At 43.4% G+C, this 24,892-nt stretch overlaps 1 protein-coding gene across 7 annotated transcripts in view; it reads left to right on the top strand.

The window, feature by feature from the left end:
* Positions 1–1,152: 1,152 nt before the first annotated feature.
* The window catches only part of SETD3 (SET domain containing 3, actin N3(tau)-histidine methyltransferase), a 72,942-nt gene continuing 49,202 nt past the window's right edge, over positions 1,153–24,892 (top strand). For 2 of the 7 annotated variants that reach the window (XR_003005094.1, XR_003005095.1), the window contains exons 1-6: positions 11,138–11,344; positions 11,459–11,568; positions 14,476–14,568; positions 16,780–16,928; positions 18,937–19,009; positions 19,315–19,571. Coding sequence is in view for 5 of the 7 variants with exons in the window: in XM_024759047.1 (XP_024614815.1) it covers positions 11,331–11,344; positions 11,459–11,568; positions 14,476–14,568; positions 16,780–16,928; positions 18,937–19,009; positions 19,315–19,571 (696 nt within the window). In the remaining 2 variants the exon portion in view is untranslated. Of the gene's footprint in view, positions 1,230–11,137; positions 11,345–11,458; positions 11,569–14,475; positions 14,569–16,779; positions 16,929–18,936; positions 19,010–19,314; positions 19,572–24,892 lie in introns of those variants that run through there. The other 5 variants (XM_024759047.1, XM_024759038.1, XM_024759021.1 and 2 more) reach the window with 4 other exon arrangements.

Below are 24,892 nucleotides of genomic sequence, written 5' to 3'. Positions count from 1 at the left end.
CTTACCCCTGCCGTGTGTTGACTGGTGTAGGATCACTTGGGATCCTAAATGAAGGAGGTGACGTTTTGCATTTCCAAATGAAGGAGGTGATGTTTGGAAAGAAAAAATCCTTTTTAAAGTATGTTGACAGGTGAATTTTGCTTTTAAGAGCCTCCGAAGAGTTAACCCTTTAGTAATGAATCTGCACAGAGCTTGATTGTGGTGTGGTTACAACAGCTGTATGCGTTCGGCAGAAGTGGCAGAACTGGACACTGAGAAGTTTGAATTTTGCCGTGTGTAGATAACCTCTTCCTCCCCGATTTTTTTCTCCAAAATGACCCTACTGCTATTTCAAAACTGAAGGAACCAGAAATAATTTTGGAAAGGTTTTTCTTACCATTTTAAGTGAATGAATTTAACTTAAGAATATAGCAAAATAAACGCAGCTTTCCTCTGTACCCTTAAAATTTGGCAAGACTTCCTTGAGCCACGCTATATTGTGTCCGTGCAGAGTCTGCTATGTATGCAGTCTCATCTTAGCAGATTAGTCGCTGGGGCTGCTGTGATTGACAGTTGGGAAAAGTTCCAGCATTTTAAGGAGTTTTTCTCGGGCCTAGGAAAGTAATTTGAAAAGCCAAGTTCTCAGAGAGCCGCAGAACAGCTTGTTATTGGGCCCCAACGGCCTGTGTTTTCCTTCTGCTACCCCTTCCTGTCTGCCCTCTTTTATATATATTCAAAGTTGTAACTTAATGTCTGAAATGAAACTCTGGTCTGAACAAGTAAAATGGTTGCTGCTTCTCATCTCTTCTCCAGTGATCCCTGGGATAGGAATGGTGTTGGACTCGCAGATTAAAACGTCTATGTCTACGTGTGCTGTAGAAATGAAAGTTTCTGTTCAGTTCTGTCGATAGGAGTGCAATAAGATTGTCAGGAAGAAAGTAACACTTGCTGAACACTTAGGCCCCGTTTTCAGTGACGATTAAACCTTTGCTTTAGAAGCCACTGGAAACTGAGAGAGCTGTGAAGGTTGTACTGAAATAGTTTTCTATTCTAAAGTTCAACCCCTGGAAAACTGTTTTGTTCTGAGAGCTCTGATAACTGGTCACAACCGTTTCCTTAAAACTTGCCGCTCTCATGATCCAGAAGAGAATGGCAAAGGAGATGACAGCTGGAGGAGAGTATCTACAGTACGCTGGAGTCTGCTCGCAGTAAATATTTAGCAGATAATCATTGAATTCAATGGGAACCAGGTACCTACTCTGTGGCGCGTGGAATTTTAGTAAAAATATGAATGAAAACCTTACCTCCTGGCTCAGGGTTTCTCTTTCTTTTTACTAGACGTCAGTTTAGTTTGAAGCTTTCCAAATCTCTCAAAATGTTTGAATTACATAGTCTCCTTTTTTCTTATCACTAATCTGCAGTAGCTTTTAGAAATGTAACTAATAATACTGTATCTTTTTTGGTGTAGTTTGATGAATATCTATCACTGGGAGGTTTTTTTATCTTTAGAAACTGGTTTGTCTTCTCTGGCTTCTGTGAGGAGTAGGGAGGAAGAGTTTCAAGTGTGTTTTCTCTTCGTGTACATCAGTCTTGGGAGTGGGACCTAGATTTTGTTCCCGCACAAAGGAAATGGAGTCATTTATTACTATGGCATTAAACATTTTTAACAGAATAGTGAAGAGTGAACATATATTTATTCTTACGGTACTTTGGAAGTTGCTTGTGGCCAGTTAATTTGTTTTCTCAATGAACAAGAATTATATTTGGGCCCATTAATTTATCAAAAAGAATATTTTGATTTGCTGTGCATCCTTTTTTTCTTGCTACAGTTGAAGAAGTGTTTATCTTGGATATCAGTTCATTCTGAGTCATATTAAGGGTGTCAGAGTAAGGATTCCTTGGCTTTTAAATTTTTCTGGTTTTCACTTTTGTTGCATATACAAGTGTACCTTACTTGGCAAAATTGACTTCTGTACGTTGGATTTCCTTATGTCATCTCATTTTCCTACTCATAAAATTGGAGATTGTTAAATAGTTTGATCTGCATATATAATTTACATAATATTTATTTTCAAAGTAAAAATAAATTTCTAACAAAATATTAATACACATATTTTATTACAAAGGAGTTGAGACTTTTTTTCAAGTCATTTTAATAGTCTTATGGGGAAAAAGTTGATTAACAGAGTAGAATCCTTTTTGTTGTTAAATTCATTCAGTAACTCAAGCCAGAGATTAGCTGTGTAGACTCCATTTCCATTTGGGAGTTTCTTCTAGGTTTAGAAGTAAACAGATCATAAAACCAGAGGTACAAACACAGCTATTGACAATTTTCAACTGAAATATATTTGAATGGAAGAAAAATGATTCCAAATGATTATAAAATTCAAATACCAAAGTTAAGACTTTGAACATTTTTTTCTTATTCAAGTCCTTTCCAAGTAGAAGTTAATTAATAATCAAGATAAGTCCAAACACTCTTGACTGGCAATGGAAGACAAGTCTAGCTCTGAAGTTAAGATTTTGAAAGGGAGCTGAGTGATACTGATTACCAAGCCAGAGTAAAATTTTAACCTCTTACATGTGTAGGCTGAATAATGGGGGTACAGAGGGACGGGGGGCAGAGGGACAGGGCAGGAAAAAGTGCTTTCACTATTTTTTAGAAGGACTAAAAAATTGTCTAGAGAATTAGATAAGCAGGTGTCTACATAGAACTCTTAATAAGTATGCAGTATTTTAGCCTTATTACCTATCTACCATCCTGAATTTCACTTTCCACTCTGTTTACGATACAGTTCATTAGAACATAACAAGGTCTAAAAATTCTATGACCAAACCTTTAAGGTTTCAATCTCAGGAAATAGGCCTGACTCTTCAGTATCAATAGTTTTCTGTTAAGCACAGTTAAGAGAAAGTAAGGGTTAGTGTTGAAAAAATACTCATGAAAGTTGCCTTTATCATAAAATTTGGAAGTTTTGTTCATGTCCCAAATTTAAGCTGAGGCCACTCCTTTGTATTTGGACAAGGCCAGCATAATGACTCTGTAGTTTTAAAAGGCCAAAGGGGTAAAAGCTTTACATGGTATGTTTTACAACTGCAAAGGAATTTATTTAGAATTTCAGAGATAATGAACCTTCAGAGCCTCTCTACGGGGGCTGGTTTTGCACTGAACCCATGAAATACTATTGGGCATCAGGGACGTTTGACATGGAGCTGTGCTGATGAGGCTGTGCTACTAGCTGTCTGTCATGCTGCATAAATTATTAACCTCACTGAACTTCGGCTTTCTCATCTGTAAAGTGGGCATAATATCTTTCTTTGTCTAGTGTGTAAAATGCTTACCTCAGTTCCTGATATAGGAAATATGCCTGATGATGCAGTTATGATGAAGACGGTCATGTTGGGGGCCTGCCCCAGGGCACACACAGGTTCAACAGCCCAGAAACAAACAACGTGACAGCATGAATAATTTGCATTTAGGTTCCAAAACTCAGTTGTTTAATGTAGCACATGTATCTGGCTGAAGGCCAGTTTACGTAACAAAGGGTGTAGTTGGTTACCACCTTATCCTCAAGACTGTGGGACCACGTCTCACTTATCCCTGCATTTCATATTAGATACTCAAGAAATGTGCACTGAATGCAAGCATGAATTCACTCATTCACTTGGCTGGTAGAAAAGTAAGGCAGTGTTAGCTCTACCGATCTTCCTCGAGTTATGATGGGGTTACATCCTGGTAGCATGTTGAAAATACCATTGTCGAAAATGCATTTAACATACCTAATGTACCAAACATCACAGCTTAGTCTAGCCGACCTTCAAAGCGCTCAGAACACTTAATTTGCCTACAGTTGCGCAAAATCATCTAACACAAAGCCTGTTTTGTAATAAAGTGCTGAATATCTCATGTTATTTTTTGAACACTGTACTGAAGGTGAAGAACAGAATGGCTGTCTGTTCAGAAGGGTTGTAAGTGTGTTCGTTGTTTACCCTCATGCTCCATGTAACCGGCAGGGAGCTGAGGCTTGCCGCCACTGCCCAGCATCACCAGAGGGTATCACACTGCATATCACTAGCCTGGGAAAAGATAAAAATTCAAGGTTTCTACTGAATGTGTATGCGCTTGCACCATCTGTATTAAAGTTGAAATATCTGAACGTGAACCACAGTAAGTTGGGGACTCATCTCCTTGGGTTGAATTTGGCAGTGGAGAGCAAAGCACTTTGATAACCATACCTGTTACATAATATTAGATATCTTTATTTTAAAGATGTTCAGGCTTGAGGGTTAACACAGATAGCCCCAGAGGTCTCTTCCAAACCTGATGTTCCACAATTCTAGAATCTAGAATCCTTATGGGAGGAATGTGGGTGGTTTGAAAGTAATTTCTTGACAGATTATAGCTAGCTGTTCCTTCACCCTTAACATTTTTCTTTTAGAAAGCTATAATAGGAAATGGTTATTCATGATACTGAATGATTCTTTGCTTTATGAAGAGTTTGTTTTGAAACTTCCTTTAAATAGGAGTCTCATTTTAAGTGTATTTACAACTTAATTCAATAGCAGTTTAAAACTAAGACTATTACGTATTGAAAAGTCAATCAAAGATGGTTTAAGTGTCTCTAAAATTATCATGTGTATTAGTGGAAATATAGCAAAAACATTGTAGAGAGCAAGTTTAAATCTCAAGTTTGTGTATATCTGTATCTATCTACGTATCAATCTATATATGTATATATGACAGCCCAGATTGTTCTGTATAAAGATTGAGATTTGAATTACATGCAGCTTATAGGTCTACATTCATCTTGGTGTGCATGTAGCTACTGAGTTGAAATTAATTCCATCATCTCGCCTGTCTGCTTGCCCTGACTTCTTGGTACTTTTGAGCTGTGACACATCAGTGTCTCCTTTGATAGAGATTGGAATGATGAGTGCTAGTTAGCCACTTGAACCTGTATAAGTTAGTAAGGCTTGACCCTGTTACTAGATCCTGCCACTGTGCAAAGAGAGGTGTTTCCAGTATTTCAGTTAACATGGTACCAACGCAGGGACCATGTATGCTTCATCAGTGTTTGGAGGAGAGAGCGCTTAGCACAGTTAAATGCTTTTCAATTTGGGAGTGCTTTCATTTTCCTAGGCCATCATCCTGTAGTTTGTGTATTTAATTCAGTATGTAGTAATCTGATCCTAATGGCCTGTGAAGTATTTTAGTGAGATTCTTTTCTTCCTCCAAAAGATTAGGCAGGCTTCACACTCCCTTCAAGTCCGTTTACAGCTGGGAGCCTGAGGTGGGAGGAAGCCCTAGGACCATTCTCTCCCTTAGTCAAACCAGCTGTAAAGTTGGGAAGATGCAGCATACATTGAAAAACAGATGCTGGGTTTGAGCTAAGGTTTTCTGGTTTACCAAGTTACCAAATAAGTATAATCAAAAATGTTTATTCTAGTTGTATTTAGTTGAAAGCAACTCAAGAATATCGCAAACATACATTCATGCCGTTTAGAATTTTTGGGGAAAGAAAAAAACCCCACACAGCTGAATTCCATCTCGGTCTGTTCAGTAGGTGTGAAGTATACTTTGTAAAGATGGGTTAAGTATCCCCCTCACCACGCCCACCACGCCATCAGCCAAGTTCCTTAAATGCACTGTGTTCTTATTTCTCCTCACTTAGGCGGATTATGTGTGAAAGAATCACTTCACTGGTCAGGAGTGGTTGTTGATTACAGATGACACTTGCATATTAGTCAGCAATTTAAAAAATAATTGAATATGCCATCTATTTTACTGTTTTCTAAAGTTTGTTGTATCTCTTAGGTGGAGAGATTGTTGATGGACTTGCTAAATAGTTTATGGTGTTATAAAGAGCCAGATTTTGAGGATTTTGTAGATTTTTAAAATATCTTGATGGTGAAGCAATGTAGATATGTGTGGAACTCTTAGCTTGCTGTTTCTTTTTATAGATGCCCCTTCCTTTGAAGGACTGTCACTGTAATTGTTTACTGTAGAATCCTTTTGCCTGTCAGTCCTATTGCTTTTCTGCATATTATTTTCTTTTGTCTTAAGTATTGTTTAAGTCCTTTTTTACTGTATATTTGTTTTCCCCAGATAATTCATTAAGAATTTGGAAATTATACCTGCTTTCGATCTAAACTTTGTGGGAAAAAATCTTTCATTTAGCATTGTACCTTTGGCTAAAATTTGGAATTGAACTTTGTGTGTGCATACACATATCTAATTTAGCACATCTTTGTATTTTTCTAATATACATATTTGAAATAAATATTGAAGAGAAATATTTGGTCTTTGTAGGAAGTTGATGAATTAAACTAATAGGTACTGTTTTTCCACTGAGAGCACTAAGAATATTCAGGATACCTATTTGGCTCTTTCATTTGTTGAGACTTGGAATCTAGCCCCGGATTCAGCTGAACTCACAATGAAAATTATTCATTGTATGTAACAAGTTTTTGAATCATAAATGAACAGGGTAGGTAGTTATTTTAAATCCATGAAGTTGGGGAAATCTTTGTTAGCTAAACAAGGCAGAAGGGGGTTGAGGTTAGGAAACCACTCAGCCTGGATTCTAACACTTTCTCAGACTGAATCTTAACATCCCGTCCTTCTTCTTTACCTGTACTTTATTCCTTACCCCTCTCTGTTTGGTTACTTTACCCGCACATTTTAGGAGTTATCCAGGCTGAGTCCAGGGTCCTCATCTCCTCACCCTTGTAGCCCACAGGGCTGGCTGTCCCTCATCTGGCTGTGGTCAACTGCAGCAGCTGGTGTGGTCCTGGCTTGTGGATGCAGGAGACCTTGTTTAGTTGCAAATGTGCTGGATGTAACACAGGGTTTCAGGTTGAAGCTGTAGGTCCGCTGCTTGTTGGCTGTGGGCTCTTGGCCAAGTCATAGCCATGCCTGAGCACCCTGCCATGCCAGTGGTCACCACTGGCCTCTGCAGGCTGTGGCGGGAACGTGTCTGGCCAGTGCAGAGAGCCGTACAGATGCTCGTGCCCCCGGAGCTTGAAGTTGTGCTTGAGCAGCAGCTCTTCCATTTCTATTGGAAATTGACTTATTCCTGCTTGGTTGTTTTCTAAGAGACCAAAAACACTTTAAAAATTCAGTTTGTGTTTATTGGAGAGATTCTTTTATGAACTTTAATATCTTAAAGCTTTTCTAACAACAAACTACGGTTTCCCAAAGGAAACTTTTTTAAATGTGAATTTTATATGTATAAATTTATGTTTTGACTTTTAAGAGTCATCCTAGTTCTTAGAAGTAGTAGTTAAGTATTAAGTAAATGTCTCATTTTGGCTACTGTTCTGTCACTGGTGGGAGAATATATCAAAATGGTTCTTTGCTGTATAATCTTACTATCGTGATGGGAAATAAATCTTAGCCGTAAGTAACACTAGTAAATTCAAATAAGATTTTCCTTCATTCAACAAATATTTGACCCTCAACTGTGTCCGTGGCACCATACTAGACCCTACAGATAATTTAGAAATGGAAGCTTTGGGTTTTTTCTGCCACAAGACAGAAAGCCACACCAGTGGGTGAGGTAGGCACATAAATGATGTCAGCTACAGCGCGTGAGGCCGTGGGGGCTCCAGGGCTGAGCTCTGCAGGGTGTGGAGTGGGGAGGGGGCCGTCGGTGAGCTGGGGTTTGAGTCAAGACTCAGACACCGTCACCAAGGGCTGAAGGCACGTAGGCCGCAGAGAAGAGGGAGCATGTGGATCAGAGGATGGCATGGGGCCGAGGGTCTGAGGGAGCTGGCAGAGGGTGGCAGGAGGGCCTAATGCTTTGTGGGGTGAAAAGAAGTAAATGCGGGGCTACCGCCTTTGAGGTACTTTTAGGTGGTACATTTGTCACACAAATGCGAGAAGAATTGGTGCCAAACCATATCGAATCCAGAGGCAAATGAATCTTATAGACATTGACGTCTGTAAAGTTCAGAGAAACGGCTGCTGGGCCATAGAACTGGGTACAGAGAACCCCCACCCTCCAGAAATGTTAGTTCTTCAAGTACACACTTAAGGCTTGAGGACATGCCTCTGATTCAGTGCGCCGGGGGCTGAGTAATTAGGAGCTCCGGGACAGAGTGGGTCCAAGTGACTGGAGGCTTTCCTGGGTGAGGTCACTGTCAACCCGGTTTCCGGGTAGAACAGATATAGAGCTGGTCTGGACCTAGGGTCCTGTACCCCAGGGAGGTACATCCCCTGGGGAGAAGGACAGCCATCTCCCTACCCCTCCTTAATTGAGAAGCGAGTTAATGCCTACTGGAAGATTCTTACTGTCTAACCTGGGCAGGCTGCTTTCTCTCTTTAGGGCTTATATCCCTGTGGGAGGGAAACAGTCCAAAGAGAATTCCAAAAGACTGATCTCAAGGTAAGCCAAGCCTTTAGCATCTGTTAATCACCTTGAACTTGACCCGTTCTTACTGATTTGCATGGAAGTGAGGGCTGCATGGAGGAGCCCGGAATTTCCTCAAGGCCATGGGGGACATTTTGACTGAGTATGTGAAAAATTTTGCCAGGAGGAGACAGGGTTAGCAGAGGGTAGCTTTATTTTAGGAAAAGGGGAGAACAAGAGCAGATCCTAGAGCTGTGTTGTGTAAGGGGTGATGGGAATAATAAAGCCGGGCAAGTAAAATGGGGTGAAGCAGTAAAGGGCCCTGAGGCCTGTGCTGGGGAGGTTAGGTGTCACCTTAGAGCCATGGAAAGACCTTGCGTTGAGCAAAAGAAGCCTACGTGTTGTATAATTGCATGTGTATGAAGTTCAAGGACAGCTGCTCTCCCAGGTGCTAATTTCCTGATGTGTTTTGAAGTTTCACCTGTGTTTTATATTGGTACCTGTTACTCAGTGGGGGCAGATTTAAGTGGCAGGGGTGGGCTTGGGCAGGGAGAACGCAGGACACTTACAGTCTAAGCAAGAGGTGAATTCAAGACGAGCAGGTGGCCTGAGATACTCAGGGGTGTTACCGCTTGGCCGGATGTTGTCGGTATCGGGTCTGGAAGACGTGTCCGCCCTCCTGCTTTCTGCGGAGCCCTGTGCTTTTGCTCTGCATGTCACAGAAGCAGTGGGGCAGTGGCTGAGCACAGGCTTTAGAGTCAGGGAGACCTGAGTTCTAACTGCACCTCTAACCTTGGACAAAGATGGAGGACTTCACCTTTTTGAGAATGTCATCTAAAAGATGAGGCTAATACCTACTGATTAGAGTGTCCGGGAAGATCAAATGAAGAGATGATCTTAGCCCAGTGCCTGGCAGAGGTTAAGGACTGCACACAGGGTCACTACTGCTGCTGCTTTAATTAACGATTGTTATTTCAGGACAGGTATCTAGATGCCAGAGAGTGATGGGAGTTGGAGGGATTCCTGAGGGAAGACTTGGGGTGGGGAGGGGAAAGGGGCTGCAGGCAGAGTGAAGAAGCCTGTTTTGTAGCCCTCGGGTCTTTGTGCTGGGGGGACTGGTGTAGGCGGGGCGCGGCTGCCTTGGGTTCACTGTGCCCCAGGCCTGCTAAGAGGAGGGAAGGGTCTTGGAGTTCCTATCTGAGTGATGTTTTTGAGTTGTTTGACGCCTAACACACAGAAGGTCACGCTGGCAGGGAGAGGCCGGCAAGCCCATCTCTGACAGCGGGCTTCACAGTTCTTCCTGCCAAGCTATATTTGGAAGTGTGATTAAAGCCCTACTTTCCAGGCTTACTGGTAGTCTTAGTTGTTTTCAGGTCAAGTTCAGTGGTCCTCCGCAGAGATGCCGTTGGTAGATGTGGAGAGGGCCTGGTGCAAAGAAGACGGCAGGTGCTCTGTCCAGGGCTGTCAGCCGTGAGCTAGTAAACCCGGGAGCTTCCTTCTCGTTTAGTCCTTGAGCTTAAGGAAAGGTGCTTAAACCATTCCCCCGCCTGCTCCTCCCACCCCACACTTTTTTTTTTCCTTCTGCGTTTGATCTCAAAATAACTAATTCTCTTTGCTGCCGAAGTTTTAGGTATTGTTATCTGTTCACTTTTGTTCCAGGGTGCCTGGCACTATGTGTTCCACTCTTGTGTTTTAGAAGGCTTTTTAGATACGTAAGTTACAAAGTATACTTCATGAATCAGGCGCATCAGAGAAGCTACATGAGATAGCCCTTTAATAGAATGCTATTTTCTGTTGTAGCATGGCCCGTATTTGCGTGGAGTCATGGCAGTGGAATCAGTGATCAGCTAGGCTGCCGGAGAATATGCATTTTCAACCTTTTGTCCCATCACAGCTCTCCACACTACAATAGTCATTTCTCTTTGTAAAAAACAAGTAGGTCAGAGTTCGCCTTTTGGTTCTCCCTTGAGATTAATTGTAGCTTGTTGGCGAGGGGTCCATGGAGCATCATCGTGGTGTGTGGTATTCATTAGTGTGTGGGTGGCTCCAGTGGCTTCTCTGGGGGGATCGCTCTCCGTCTTCTTGGGTTGTCATCCTCAAGCGCTTCTGTCTTAGGAGGAATGCTCAGATCAAAGTCCTTAGGCAACAGTTGCAGCCCTCCTGCAGCTGGGGTCCTCTTTCCCACCGCTCCCCACAGAGACCTCTCCACCTGGGGTGCTGTGCCCCCTGCCCTGCCATGTGCTTCCCTCATTCCTGCCCTGCCTTTGAGTTGCCCACCCTTTCTTCATACATCCCAGTCCCTTTCTTTCTTCAAGACACATCTCCTGACTCACTGCTATAAAATGTTTTCAGACAGATGTTATAAACATCTCTGCCCGGCGTCTATTGGTGCATCCCCTGTCCCACTGTCTCGTCTGCTTGTGGCATATCCTGGCCATTTCTTATTTGTTAGACCATTGAGGGCTCCAGGGTGGTTGAAGTGCCAGACTGGGAGGCAGTGGAGACCTCTTTCGTGGGTAGGGTCTGCCATCGACTTCCTGTGAAACCCTGGGCAAGGTACTTTGGATTTTCCTTGAAACAAGATTAAGGAATTGAATTAGCTCTCTGAAGTTTCTTTGATCTCTAAAATGTCTTCAGCATGTGTCTAGAGGGTCTAATCTGTTGCTTATGATATAGTTACTCTTTATGGGAAATTATTCTTTTAAAGCAGAGGGAGGAGAGAATATACAGGTTTTTGTGGCCATGTGATAGTTTGTGTGATACATGAATGTAGATGTAACTTCTATCTATGTAGTATCACAGAATACTAGGATATACAATGAAGTCTATGTAATTTGAAAAAATTCTAGAGTAAAAGTTGCTTCTACTGTAGTTTTTGTAGGTGAAAAGGAACGAACTTTTCTTCCAGAGACTACAAAGCAGCTTTTTTTTTCACATTTGAGTGCCTCCAAATACTAGTATTAGTTACACGTTGCTTTTTCTGGAGGGAAACTTCAGGATATGGCACCTTTGAGGTAAGATCTTAATGTCTCAAGGCCGAGCCACTGCTGTGCCACGTTTTATTACTCAGTTTTGTTCTTTGGAAATGTAATGCTTTTCTCTTTGTTTTTTCTTTTTCTTCTCTGTAGTCAGAAAATGGGTAAGAAGAGTCGAGTAAAAACGCAGAAATCAGGCACTGGTGCTACAGCAAGCGTGTCCCCGAAGGAAACCTTGAACCTAACCAGTGAGCTGTTGCAGAGTAAGTCTTGGCTCGGCCTTCCCGCCTCTGTGTGGGACACGTGTGTCTCTCTCCTCACACCCATGCACCGCGTGGGGGTCCCTGGTCTGGGGAGCAGGTGGTGAAACAAGCTTGTGTTCAGATCCCGGCTTGTTTAGCCATGGGACCTGGCACGTTACAGATCTTCCCCAGCCTGCAGCTTCCCTGCCTGTAAAAATGGAGGTACGGTACCAACAGGTTCCAACAGGTAACTTTTACCTAACAGGTACGGTACCAACAGTAACTATGGTTAAAGGAGGCTTGGACGACAGAACGAATGAATGTAGATAACCACCCCCCGCCTGCACCGGTGGGCCAGGCCAAACTCCACTGCTTTTTAACAGTGTGGCCTCGGACCAGTTCCTTAACCCTGCTGAGTCGCAGTGTTTGCATCAGTAAATAGAGTGTCTTGAGCCCCATGTGAGCTATGGCACGTGAAGGTTGAAGGTCATTGGGCCGTGAAGCCAGAGGTGAGCGCAGCGTGCCGCTCAGAGAGCAAACCGTAGGAACTGGGCTCCCTCCCCTTTACTTTCAGTGATTCGTAATAGTTTTCCAGTTTCACATATGGAAGTTATCCGTTCTTGCTCTAGGAAATTAAGTATCTGTTAAGTGCCGATACTTGCTTTAGCAAGTTAGTGTAAACTGGTAACTTCTTTCTTTAAATTGGAATTTAAGTTGGTGCTCTGTATGTTTCAGATTTAGCTGTGGTCACTCGATTAACTAACTACGTTTGTCTCATTTTCTTGGCCCCTTATGTTTAGATTATGTGAGAGGCTAACCCCCAAATAAAAATTTCACTTTCTTTCCCTGACACAGGCAGGCAGGCAGGCAGGCAGCAACCGAGTCAGGGTCAGGTCCCTCCCTGAGTTCTCCCATCCCCCCTGTGGGGAGCCCCCCCAGAAGGTCAGTGTGGGCTCCCACAGAGCATGGCTGTACCTGCCCGCCCCCACCTGTCTCTCCTGCTGGACTACAGGTGGCCTCAGGACAGGCTCCTGTATTCTGGGGCCTCAGACAGTGTGGGCTCCCACACAGCATGGCTGTACCTGCCCGCCCCCACCTGTCTCTCCTGCTGGACTACAGGTGGCCTCAGGACAGGCTCCTGTATTCTGGGGCCTCAGACAGTGTGGGCTCCCACACAGCATGGCTGTACCTGCCCGCCCCCACCTGTCTCTCCTGCTGGACTACAGGTGGCCTCAGGACAGGCTCCTGTATTCTGGGGCCTCAGTCAGTGTTTGTTGATGGAAGAGTGAAGTAAGACTGGTTAACCTAAGTTATGAGTCAATGCATAACTAGTTATTGTTAATTATTATTAATTTTTAAATTAATTTTTATTGGAGTATAGCTGCTTTACAATGTTGTGTTATTTTCTACTGTACAGCAAAATGAATCAGCTATACGTCTACATATATCCCCTCTTTTTGGATTTCCTTCCCATTTAGGTCACCACAGAGCATTGAGTAGAGTTCCCTGAGCTATACAGCAGGTTCTCATTAGTGGTCTGTTTTATACATGGTATCAATGGTGTGCATGTGTCAGTCCCCATCTCCCGGTTCCTACCTCCACAACCCCTGTTGATTATTTACCACATCTAGTCTTCTCTGTGGGGAACAAAGGGGGCCAGGAGGTTTATCAGGAATGTGGTCGGGGTCTCTCTCTTCAAACTGATACTGTCTTAAAAGGTCAGGGCCGCTGACAGGCCGGGTGCCCGGGGTGCAGCCTTCCACGGCCATGGCTCCGGTCTTGGCGGGTAGGTCTTTCGGTTTTGGCCCGACAGAATCTTAGCTTCTTTTTTAGCGGCAACTGTGCCATCTCTTTTTGTAACTCCCCCAGAGTGCTTATTATAGAGCCTTACACAAGGATGTGAAATGTTTGTTGACTAATTGTCCTTATGTCCAATTTAACTGGTTCCCTTAGGGAGTCATTGTTATGGAGTTTAACTAGAAAAAAATGTTGACTCTTAATATACCTTCTTTTCACCATCCACGAGAGTTTTCAGGAAAATGTTTTGCATTTTAGTTTAGCTTTTTAGATTTTCCTGTTATGAGTATTCTGAGGAAAATTGATCAGAGCAGCAAGAATGGGGTAGATGCAAGTTAGGTGCTCACACCTGTGTCCTGTGGTCACAGTGTAATATGTGGCCTGGGTGGTTTCAGAGGGTTTACGTGCTTTAAAAAGTCCACCTGGTTTATGGGCTTCCCTGGTGGCACAGTGGTGAAGAATCCACCTGCCAATGCAGGGGACATGGGTTCGAGCGCTGGTCCGGGAAGATCCCACATGCCACGGAGCAGCTAAGCCCGCGAGCCACAACTGCTGAGCCTGCATGCTTCCACTACGGAAGCCTGCTTGCCTAGAGCCCGTGCTCCGCAACAAGAGAAGCCACCGCAATGAGAAGCCCGCGTGCCGCAACGAAGAGGAGCCCCCGCTCGCCGCGACTAGAGAAAGCCCGCGTGCAGCAACGAAGACCCAATGCTGCCAAAAACCAAATATTAATTAATTAATTAATTTAAAAAAGTATACCTGGTTTATACTTCTCACCTCTGTCATCACAGCTATACATCTTTGTCCTTTAAAAATAAACCAACAGGGCTTCCCTGGTGGCGCAGTGGTTGGGAGTCCGCCTGCCGATGCAGGGGACACGGGTTCGTGCCCCGGTCCGGGAGGATCCCACATGCCGTGGAGCGGCTGGGCCCGTGAGCCATGGCCGCTGGGCCTGCGCGTCCGGAGCCTGTGCTCCGCAATGGGAGAGGCCACAGCAGTGAGAGGCCCGCGTACCACAAAAAAAAAAAAAAATAAACCAACAGCAGCAACAAAACCCAGATCCTCTTTCTTCTGAAGACTAACAAGTTAAGCTGAAAGAAATATTTGGGTGCCATGGTTTTTGTGTTACAGAATGCAGTAGTCCTGCCCCTGGCCCAGGAAAAGAATGGGAAGAGTATGTGCAGATCCGGTCTCTAGTTGAGAAAATACGAAAAAAACAAAAAGGTAAATTTCCTCAAATGATCATCACATTTTAATAATATCCTGTGGAAACCTGGCATAAGCAGAGAGGCTTTGAGAATGAAGGTCTCGGCATCAACCCTCAGGCCTCCGTGCCTGTCTGGATGGTGGTTGTAGAAGGGCTCCTAGATATTGGGAGGGAAACTGCATTGGGAATCCATCAGGATTTTCCCCATTTTTGAGGTGCCGTTGCTGCTTTGGAAGGGATAAAAATGTTGAGCTTCAGCGGGGACAGTTTTTCTATCTGGGGACTGAGATGGTATAACTTTCATTTATTTTTATTTTATGAAATACATTTAAATTTGTTTTTGCATCCTGTGTTTCCTTTAGGGTTTGAGGCCAGTACATGGTGTTGTGTGGTCAACACACAAATATATACGGATTGGTTAGTGTCTTGTCAAGATTTACAATGAACTCAAATATGTCTTGATTTAATAAGAGATGTAGTTATACTTCTCAAGCTGTGTTTTTCCAGGGTGTATTCAGTAGGCATCTTAATGATTCTCAGGCAGGCTGGCAATGGGGCCAAGTGTCAGTTCGGAAAAGCGTGTTCAATATACCTATTGTTTTTGTGCTGTAAAGCACAAAAAGTAGATTTGTATGCAGGCCACACGGAAGGTAGAAGGAGAAAGCATAATAAGGAGCCTGCGTTCAGAAGGATGAGGGAACTTCTTTGACTCCCCTTTTATTTATTGCCATGAAAGTTAGTGGGAAGATGGTTTGTTTTGCATTTGCCCTCTTAGGGAGTAGTTTTACCGCTCTCCCAGGCACATCTGCAAACATGCAGTCTTTAGGTTAGATAGTCTCAAACCCTCAATGGGGACGGGTTCTTTTATAATGTGTTAATTTGCATTAAATGGTAGACTGTGCTAATCCTGGCTCACCAAATTGGTTGCTGAAAAGTTTTTTTATATCCTGAGTTTCTGCGCTGAGTAGAGACCATTTACTATAACTGGCACTGAAGTTAGAGCATTCACTAGTTCTCAATAAGGGAAGAGTAAATTCTGTTTTAGAGTATCCCTAACAAAATCAGTTTTCTCCATTTAGCAGGTACCTTTGCAGACCTAGCCTGGCATGGCCCCAGGCCAGGCAGTCCTGCTTCACAGATCTAGTTAACCATGAACTGTATCTTGGGGACATGGCCACAGGCCCTGGGCTGGGTTCTGTGCCCAGCACCTCATGTGGTCGAAGTTCCTGTTCCTCTCTGTTTATTCCTCAGAAAAATAATGATTTTTCCTATGCACGGCTTTTCATCTTTTTTGATATTTCAAACGTGCTGAAAAGTGCCGAAAATAACACCTAAGCAGCTACTATCTCAATTGGATACATGCCAGAGTCTTGTCGGTTCAAGTTCTTCTTTCCTTCCTTCTCAGCTACTGGTCCGATGTCTTCCCCTCCCTCCGCGCTTTGATTGGTTCTTATATTTGTTTTTAATTAATTGGGCGTTTCAGGCGCAGCTGAAGCCCCACACTTCCATCCCACTCCCTCCTCTCTCCTCCCCTCCCCCTCGGGGGGGTGGGGAGCGTTGTCTTTACAGTGAATGTGTTTCTGCTTCACATATAACCCCATACAAATAGATGGTAGTAATTGGTATTTTAACAATTTACGTAAATGGTATCATACTACTGGACTTTCAGAAAACCAGTGTTAAGTTTTGTGTTTCGCTTACAGTGATACATATAGATGCTGCTCATTTAAGTTGCTGGACGAATTTCAGAGCGTTCCAGTTTTGTGCTCTTAGAATCAGGGTCTAGGGCTCCTCCTTACAGATGTCTCCTTGTGCATGTATGTATGTGAGCTACTGATTTTTGTTTTCGTGGGAGTTTTGTTAAAGCAAGTGTGCACATGAGAGATGGCAGGTTGCTCTAGAAACCTCCAGTGGTCATGAAGGCTTTCCCCATCCCTGTTATTGCACCTAATAGAACCTGACCACCAATATTCATATCACCTGGGAACAGCAGCTGTTGCTCTGTAACCAGCAGGGCCTTCAGGATTTTAACTCACCTTTCCTGTCACTAGTTAAGGTATGTACTGTGACATCTGGTGATCAGTTTTGATTTTTTTTTTTTCAAGATTGGAGTCTTATTACTATTTCTAGGTAGTTAGTTCCAGTGGTCTGTTTTTTATTTTCTGAGAGCAGCATGACTGATATGTTCTAAAAGTAGCTCTTGTTTTCTAAAACATGGATTGATATAGGTCTGTCTGTTACTTTTGATGGAAAAAGAGAAGATTACTTTCCTGATCTAATGAAATGGGCCTCTGAAAATGGAGCCTCTGTTGAGGGTTTTGAAATGGTGAACTTCAAAGAAGAGGGCTTCGGTTTGAGAGCGACAAGAGATATCAAGGTGAGTTTGTAGGTGAGCTGCTGGTCTGGGGGGCGGGCTCTAAGAGCATCTGGGTGGTGTGGCGTGGAGGGCCCAGGGCTTGGAAACAGGCGTCTTGGGCTGTCCTGAGCACACTGTGGGCGTGTCGGCAGCGTGGAGCCCACCTCCCTCTCCCTGACCTTCGGTCTCCCGGCTGGCCCCGTGGTCCTGAGGGGCCTCAGCCCAGGGCTCTAGACAGCCCCTCCCAGGTCGTCCTCCTTGGAACTGTGCCGTCAGCCAGTGAGTGGGGCAAGTCAGGTCACATCTCTGAACCTCTGTTAGGAGACCAGAGAACATGTCTCGCGGGCTTTTGAGATTTGAGTGAAGAGGAGGATGTGAGCTTGGGTGGTTTGGAGGGAGAGCACACAGGGCCCTGTGATGGATTGGATGTGGGTGGGGTGGAGGGTGGGCAGTGTTGAGATGCGGACCGGTTTTCTGGAGTGGGTAACTGAGTGGCTGGAGGTACCACTTACGGAGACAGCAGCAGCAGAGGGGAGGGGAAAGAAGAAGAGAAGTGTCCCTGTGCTAAGGGACAAAGCTCTTCTCCACTCTCGGTCCTTCCTTCCAGATGAAGGGAGCAGCAGCCCCCGGTGGGGCTCTAGGCCTCTCTCTGGCCCTCATCATGCCGCTCGTAGAGAGGAGGTGTAACGATCTGATGGTTCTGGAAGAAGGATCTGGGCTTGGCCTTTTTCTCCGTGGGAGCTGGTTGCCATATGTGTTCTCTCCCCTGCTCTCTCCACCCTGGGAGTTTTACAGGGCAGGCCACACGTGGGGAGGCCTGTCGGGGCTCCAGTCCTGCCTGTAACTAGGTGGGGAGTCTGTCTAATTCTGGGATTCCGTAGGTGATATTTTATGTCACCATCTGTTGTATTCTTGTGTCTCTCTCAGTTGGTTCAGAACTTGGGTGGAGAAAATGGATGTTATTTATTTGGGTCCCTTCAAACTTCCAGTAGCATCTCTGGTCAAGTCGTAGTTTACTTTTCAATGATGCCTTGATAAGCCATACGCTGGTTTATTAGATACCTGTTAAATATCTAGTGTGTGAATAGTACCTTGCTTGTTATTATACCATGCTTCCCCAAACACCAGGATCTCTTCCTTCATGAGGCTGATACAGTAAGGGACGAGACACACATAAAAATAAATAGTAGACATTGGTAAATGGCAAGAGTAAACCAGCTGTCACACGTTTTTCTCATCTCTGATGAGAAGCATCATTAGTATGGATGCTGCCCAGAATATCTTAGTGGTGGTCCGTCTTCACTATGTGCATGTTTTTTTAAGCTTTATTGAGGCATAATTGATATACAAAATCACACATATTTAATGTGTATGTTTTGATGAGCTGGGACATACGCATATACCCGTGACACCATCACCACATTCAAGGTACTGTGTTGATGTGCATGCTTCAGGCAGTATAGACACATGGACAGGACTTCTGAAAGAAGCATCTCATGTTGCCAAAGTAGTGAGATAATGCCTTGGGAAAAAATTAGTAACCAGAGTATGTCTTACGGGCTTGTGCTTTCGCTGGTATCCGTGTGCTTTAAGGTCAAGCATGTGGAGGAAGGAATGTTACTCTAGCTTCAGAAACTCAATAGCGGTTCACACTGGCAGGTTAGGGTTTTTGTTGGAGGTAGAATTTTTTTTGTTTTGTTTTTAGAACTTAAGTACAGCAAAGAATAAATAAGCACCCTTGTGCTCTATTCCCAAATTGTTATATTTGCTTCGAATTGCTTTTTTGATTTTTTTTTTCTCCCCAGTGTATATAGTTTTTCTTTGGAAACAGGATTCGAGACGATGCTTCTACTCATTTAACTGTAACATAAACGTTTACATTTAAAAGTGTATTTGATAATTAGAAATAAAATGCTTATAGGCAACCTTAAGTTGTATTTCATTGTGATTGGATTTCTGACCATAGATGTAGCTGGATTGACAATTGTAACATGTCTTGGTGATTCTACTATTATTTTTTTCCTCCTAGGCAGAAGAATTATTTTTATGGGTTCCACGAAAATTACTAATGACTGTTGAATCTGCTAAAAATTCAGTGCTGGGTGAGAATAATTTCTATTTGTTCAAAGCAGAGCAAAAATGATAAAAATATATAAAATTTCATTTTGTGGCGCTAGGGACTATATTTGGTCGTTTTCTCAACTAGTGAAATATTTCCCCAAATCCACACGAAGTGTTTTCCACACTTGTAATCTGACATAGTAGAAGAATGTCAAAAGAAGAGGGTACCTTACCTTAAATGTTACACGACTATCAAGATATTCCTATAACTTTAATATATATTTTGAATGAACACTTTTTAAAGCAGTGTGTGGAACTAATGCTGTTACCTTCTGGGTTAATTCAGGGCCCTTGTATTCTCAAGACCGAATTCTTCAAGCCATGGGAAACATCACACTGGCCTTTCATCTGCTGTGTGAGCGAGCCGACCCTAACTCTTTCTGGCAGCCCTACATTCAGACCCTCCCCAGCGAATACGACACCCCTCTCTACTTCGAAGAGGATGAGGTTCGCTACCTTCAGTCCACACAGGCCATACATGACGTCTTCAGCCAGTATAAGAACACAGCGCGGCAGTACGCCTACTTCTATAAGGTCATCCAGGTGAGTGGCTGGGAGCTGTTTAAAGGATGTGTTACAGGGTGGGGAAGGAGGGAAATTGATTGCTTAAGTGTTCCACCTAAACATTTTGCTTTTTAAGGTAAAAGGCATCGAGTGCATTGTTTCTGTTTTTACAGAAATGTCACTGAAATGTGGTTGGAATACATCTGACTTCCTCAGTGCCCAGTGTTAAAACAAGCAGCGGTTGTTCCTAAGTTATGAAAGTCACTACATTTTCTGAAAACGAAAGACAACCATGGACTTTTAGAAGCTCTACAATCTATCTAGTACAAAAAGATATGCCCCATGTCTAAATTTTCCAAGGAAATGAAAGTCCATTTGTGGGTTCTTCATACGTATATTAGTAGTAAAATATTGACAGTTGATTTCTTTATGTTTTGCAAAGTGTACTGTGTATTATATTAATTTTGATTAGTTCTAAGTAGACGTGTCATGTGGAAATCTCTATAAGGTCATGAACATTTGAATTACACCTGATTGCTCCTTGCTGTGTTTTGGCAGTTCAGCCAGCGTTCTCTTTCCTTTCCAGCTGAACAGCACTCACACAGCTGAGGGCCAGTGTCAGGGTTCCCTTGGGAGCTAAGAAAGGGCGAGTGTCTCTGCCTCTTGACTCGCCCCTTTCTCATATGCCCACGAATCAGCTCCTGGGCTGCTGTACCTAATAGGTGGCAAGTGGGAAAGTGAGCTGCTCCCTTTCCCTTTTCTTTGGGTAATTGGATAACCTGGATTAGGCTTGATTTGGTTGTTCCTTAGCTGGTCTGTCTCTGCTCTGTTTTCATTGCTACAGGAAATAATGTTTGGGTGTTCATCATTTAACCTTACAGCATGCCTACTGCGTAAGAATGTCACACTCAAGATTACATCCTCCCCTGTATCAAATACTTCAGATACATAAAAACTATGAGTCTTGTCTTCAGTAGAAATCGCTGCTTTTCTAAACTTTAAACTTCAGGAAGCCCTTAAGAATTATCATATAATATGTATATAGCATTTATTTTGAGTGTGCTTGGTTTGAAAAACATTGATGGAGCCAGGCCAAAACTCGGATTATTTGGTTAGTTTGCACCTACAATCCTGCAGTCTAAAGTGTGACGTGGCTCTTTGTGACCTGAAAGGGTTGTGCTTTTATTCCTAGTTTTTTTTTTTTTTTGCAGTACGCGGGCCTCTCACTATTGTGGCCTCTCCCATTGAGGAGCACAGGCTCTGGACGTGCAGGCTCAGTGGCCACGGCTCACGGGCCCAGCCGCTCCGCGGCATGTGGGATCTTCCCGGACCGGGGCATGAACCCGTGTTCCCTGCCTCGGCAGGCGGACTCTCAACCACTGCACCACCAGGGAAGCCCTGTTCCTAGTTCTTAATTGTGTTTCTTCAATGACTAATAAAAGCGAAGCTGACCCTAGCAGGTCTAAGCCTTTGTCATTTCCTATTGTTAGGCAACAAACTGGAAACCAGCTCTTTTCACGAATGTGTTTCTCAAATCGGGGCTGTGAGATGGCGAAGGCTGGCGGCCTACCCTGAGAGGAACTGCCTCTGTGGTCAGGTGGAGGGTTCTGGAACGATGCCGAGTCTCCCGACAGCTGGCTTGGCGTGATCTTTGGATTTTCATTACACTCACCAGTCTGTTTATTTCAGTATTAACAAAGTAGTGCAGTTTTGCTTCAAGGTTCAATGAGATTTTAAATGACCGTGAGTCACTAAAATACTCTGTTCATTTTGATGGAACTGTCTCATGTCAGGGCTCTTAATAACCCTCTGAAATAAACCCCTTTAGATGATGTTTAGGTGACCGAATTATACCACAGTCTGTGTAGTAAACAGTATTATTGTGAATATCTCAGGAACTAGAGAACATTCTAAAAATAAACTTTAATTCAGAAGTTCTCCTAAGAGTAATAAAATTCTTACATGACTAACAAGAACAATTTGGATAACTTATAATGAATCCGAATATCTTTTTTAAAAAAACAACCACAGTCTTAAAGCATTAATGAATCTATCCGTTATTCCTTTTTAGTATTCCTTTATTTATTTATTCTTCCCTTTTATTGAAAACTTTGATTAATAAATGTGAAACAAGGTATATCCAAATGTGGACTTCTCAGACAATCAAATGTTGGCTTTTTTGCATAATTAAGCCAATCTTGAGTATTTGAAAATAATGGTCGTGATTTTAAAAATGGGTGAAGGGGTTCAAAAGGTAAAAAGAAAAAAATATATATGCAGAATCGTAAATTTTAAAAATGATTTAAAGATGCCATCAAACTGTACTTTTACTTGACTGTCAGAAGCATCAAACCGAAGAGAAAGCAAGGTGTGTCTGTGACCACGTAATAGCTTCTTCTGTGTTACCTCAGTGCATCTCAGCTGGGCGGTTGAGACGGTATTTGCCCTTGAGAGAGTATTTGGTAACAGTTGGAGACAGTTTTGATTGTTAGGTTTGGGGAGAGGGGGGAATGCCACTGGCATCCAGGCTGGGGTTGCTGCTGAACTTCTCATGATGTGCAAGGCAGCCCCCAAACAAGGAATTGTCCAGCCCAAAATGTCAATAGTGCTAAGGCCGAGACTCCCTGCTTTGTATTTATATATAGAGGACAGAGCACCTCAAATACCTATGTGATTCCAGAAATCACCATCAATCCCTTCTAGTGATTGGATGCCTAGGGCCTGACTGGCATTGGTTGCTGGTCACTGTCTCCATATGTCAGAAAGTCTTCGTGGGCCAGTTCCAGATCCCCCCGGCTTTAGCTGCCTGCTGTAGCTAGGAGAATATATTTTAAAGTGCTTTTCTGCTTGCTGTCATTTAACAAACATCACTTCTTTTTAAAAACTTACAAATATAAGACTATAGGTTTGGAGATGTTTGACTTGTTAAGGATGTAAGTACAGGGGAACAAAGATTGAAAAAATCTAAGTGTAAAATTCAGATTACTCTTTATAAACACAGACTTGGACCAAGGAGTCGAGTCGAGATCCTTGAAATTGCGTTTTGAAAATGAACTTTATGTGGTGGGCTATCATCATTTCTCCACATAAGCTGGTGAGAGTTCAGTCAGGAAGGGGGCCTTTAACTGATGGGAGGGGAAGGACCATGTGCCCCGAACGGGGCAGCCCTGACTGAGGGTGGTTTCAGGAAGGGTCGAAGCAGCAGTGGGATAATCTGCCCAAGAGAGAGAGGCCGCACAGAAAGAGCCTGCGCTTTGTAGTCAGACAAACCTGAGTTGAAATCCTAATAAATGTATTTACTATTAAATTAAATATAATTTGGCATTTGTTGCTTTACCCTACCCCTCTGTGTTTGTCTCCTGATCTGTTAGGTAGAAGACCCATTTTTCAGTGTAACTGCTGTCAGCCCAAGTTGGGCTGTTCATCATAGCCCCCAGCACAGTGCCGGGCTGCAATGCCTGTGGCATGAGGAAACACCAAGGAGGTCACGGTTGAAGCCACCCGAGCCAGGGCGGCATGGTAGTGGAGAGGGTGGGCTCTGGAGCTGGCCTGCCAGGGTTCAAATCCCCACAGCATCATTTTTGCCAGGTCTCTGTGCTTCCGTTTCCTTTTCTGCAAAATGAGATAACACAGCACCTGTCTCCCAGGGTTGCTGAGTGGACGAAATGAGTTGATCTGCGTGAGGCCCTCAGTACATCAGTACTTGTCATAGAAATGCTCCATTTCTGTTACTGTTTTGTGTTTTGATCCTTCAGGCCGTGCTGTTTGGTTGTTTTGTGTTAATTGTTTTTAAGTTGCATCTCCCCTGTCCCTGCAGTACCTTATGGTAGTATTTCTTAACTTTCCTACTAAAAACTCCTGTTGGCCACGGGTAGTGAAGAGTATTCTTGCAAGACTAGGGCCTAGACCCAAGTGACTCTTCACAAACTCAAATTGCTTCGATATCTCATGCTTTTGTTGTTACTGTCATTGGTTTTTTATCTCATGTTTTTAAATATTAAAAATTTGTGCAGTTGTTTGTTTGCTGTGGTTTAACAATCATGTAAAATGACTTACTATCAGGTCAGACTGGCACTGTAGGAAAACAGCCTGATTTCTCCCATGACCCTACCTGCTGCTGTGCATCCCTGGAACCCACATTCCAGCGGGAGAAGCGTGGCTTTATGTGCAGTAAATGCCATGAGCCCCACAATGTGGCCGGTCTAAGGGTGGTTCTTTTTCAATAAAAGAAAATGTGACAGTCACTTAACGTTAGTAAAAATAGGCAGCAGAAGAGATGATCGCACATTGAAAATACATCAGAATGAGCTTTGGCAGAAAATTTCTTAATCGATGATTTGATTTCTGTGGCTGGTGGAATAGGACCTCAAGGCAGCCCAGAATGAGACGTACTGCTGAGACAACCAGGGGGTCTATCTAGGCTATGGAGGAGAAGGTTTTCGCATAAGAATTCATGACAAAGAAAAATGGATTTAAGCGAGAGTTATCTTCTTAAAAATCATATTTTGAGTCTAGCTGCTTTTCTAGTTTCAAGATGTTCCCACTGCTTATAGAAGTCTTCAGTAACAATTGAGAGTAAACATGAATGTTAACACGGTACTGCTGTTATTTTACGTGTCATGTTTTCTCACTTCAGTACCAAACCATACATCTTATGCTTTTCCAGGCTTGGATGTTGGGCTTTTTCTCCCTTTTAGTAGACACATCACTTCAGCGATGCGTTATCACCCAGGGGAGAGTGAGTAGGGTTACAGCACTTCATGTTTAACATTTTCAGTACAGTGACCTGCCCTCAGTGTGATTTTTTTCTTTCTTTTTTTTTTTTTTGCATTGTAGCTCTTAACCTTTTTCAGGGTCTTGGGAACCGTCTTCCCAGAGACGTGTATGTGTGCTATAATCACAAACCCTGGCGTACCATTTGGGGGCTCAAATTCTAGAACCCGATTTGCAGGTTTTGTTATGACTTCCAATTTAAAGTCATTTTTCTGGGGATGCAGACCAAACTCTGCTCTGAGCCGAAACTCATTCTTTTTCTCCTGAGCTGGCCGCTGGCCTGAAGGTTTGCCAGCCCCGGCCCGGCCACTGTCTCCTGGGGTCACCAGCAGTGTGACGCAAGCACGGCTGGTCCCTGTGTGGTGGCGATCCCAAGTCCCTGGGAGAGGAGCACAGAGACGTGTTCATAGTCATCTTGCGTCAGCCTTCAGGATGTTTATTCTAAAAGAAAACTGGCACTAATACTAACTTCTAGGAATTATAAATGCCTCTAGGTAAATTTCTCTGCATTGCATTCTTAATGTTTAGAGAAACCTCTCTCTCTCTCTCTCTCTCTCTCTCTCTCTCTCTCTCTCTCCCTCTCGCTC

Source organism: Neophocaena asiaeorientalis, unplaced genomic scaffold (genome assembly GCF_003031525.2).
Source record: "Neophocaena asiaeorientalis asiaeorientalis breed wild unplaced genomic scaffold, Neophocaena_asiaeorientalis_V1.1 scaffold476, whole genome shotgun sequence".
Lineage (NCBI taxonomy): Eukaryota > Metazoa > Chordata > Mammalia > Artiodactyla > Phocoenidae > Neophocaena > Neophocaena asiaeorientalis.
Note: the sequence above shows the minus strand (reverse complement) of the source record. Positions and strands in the feature narration are given on the sequence as shown.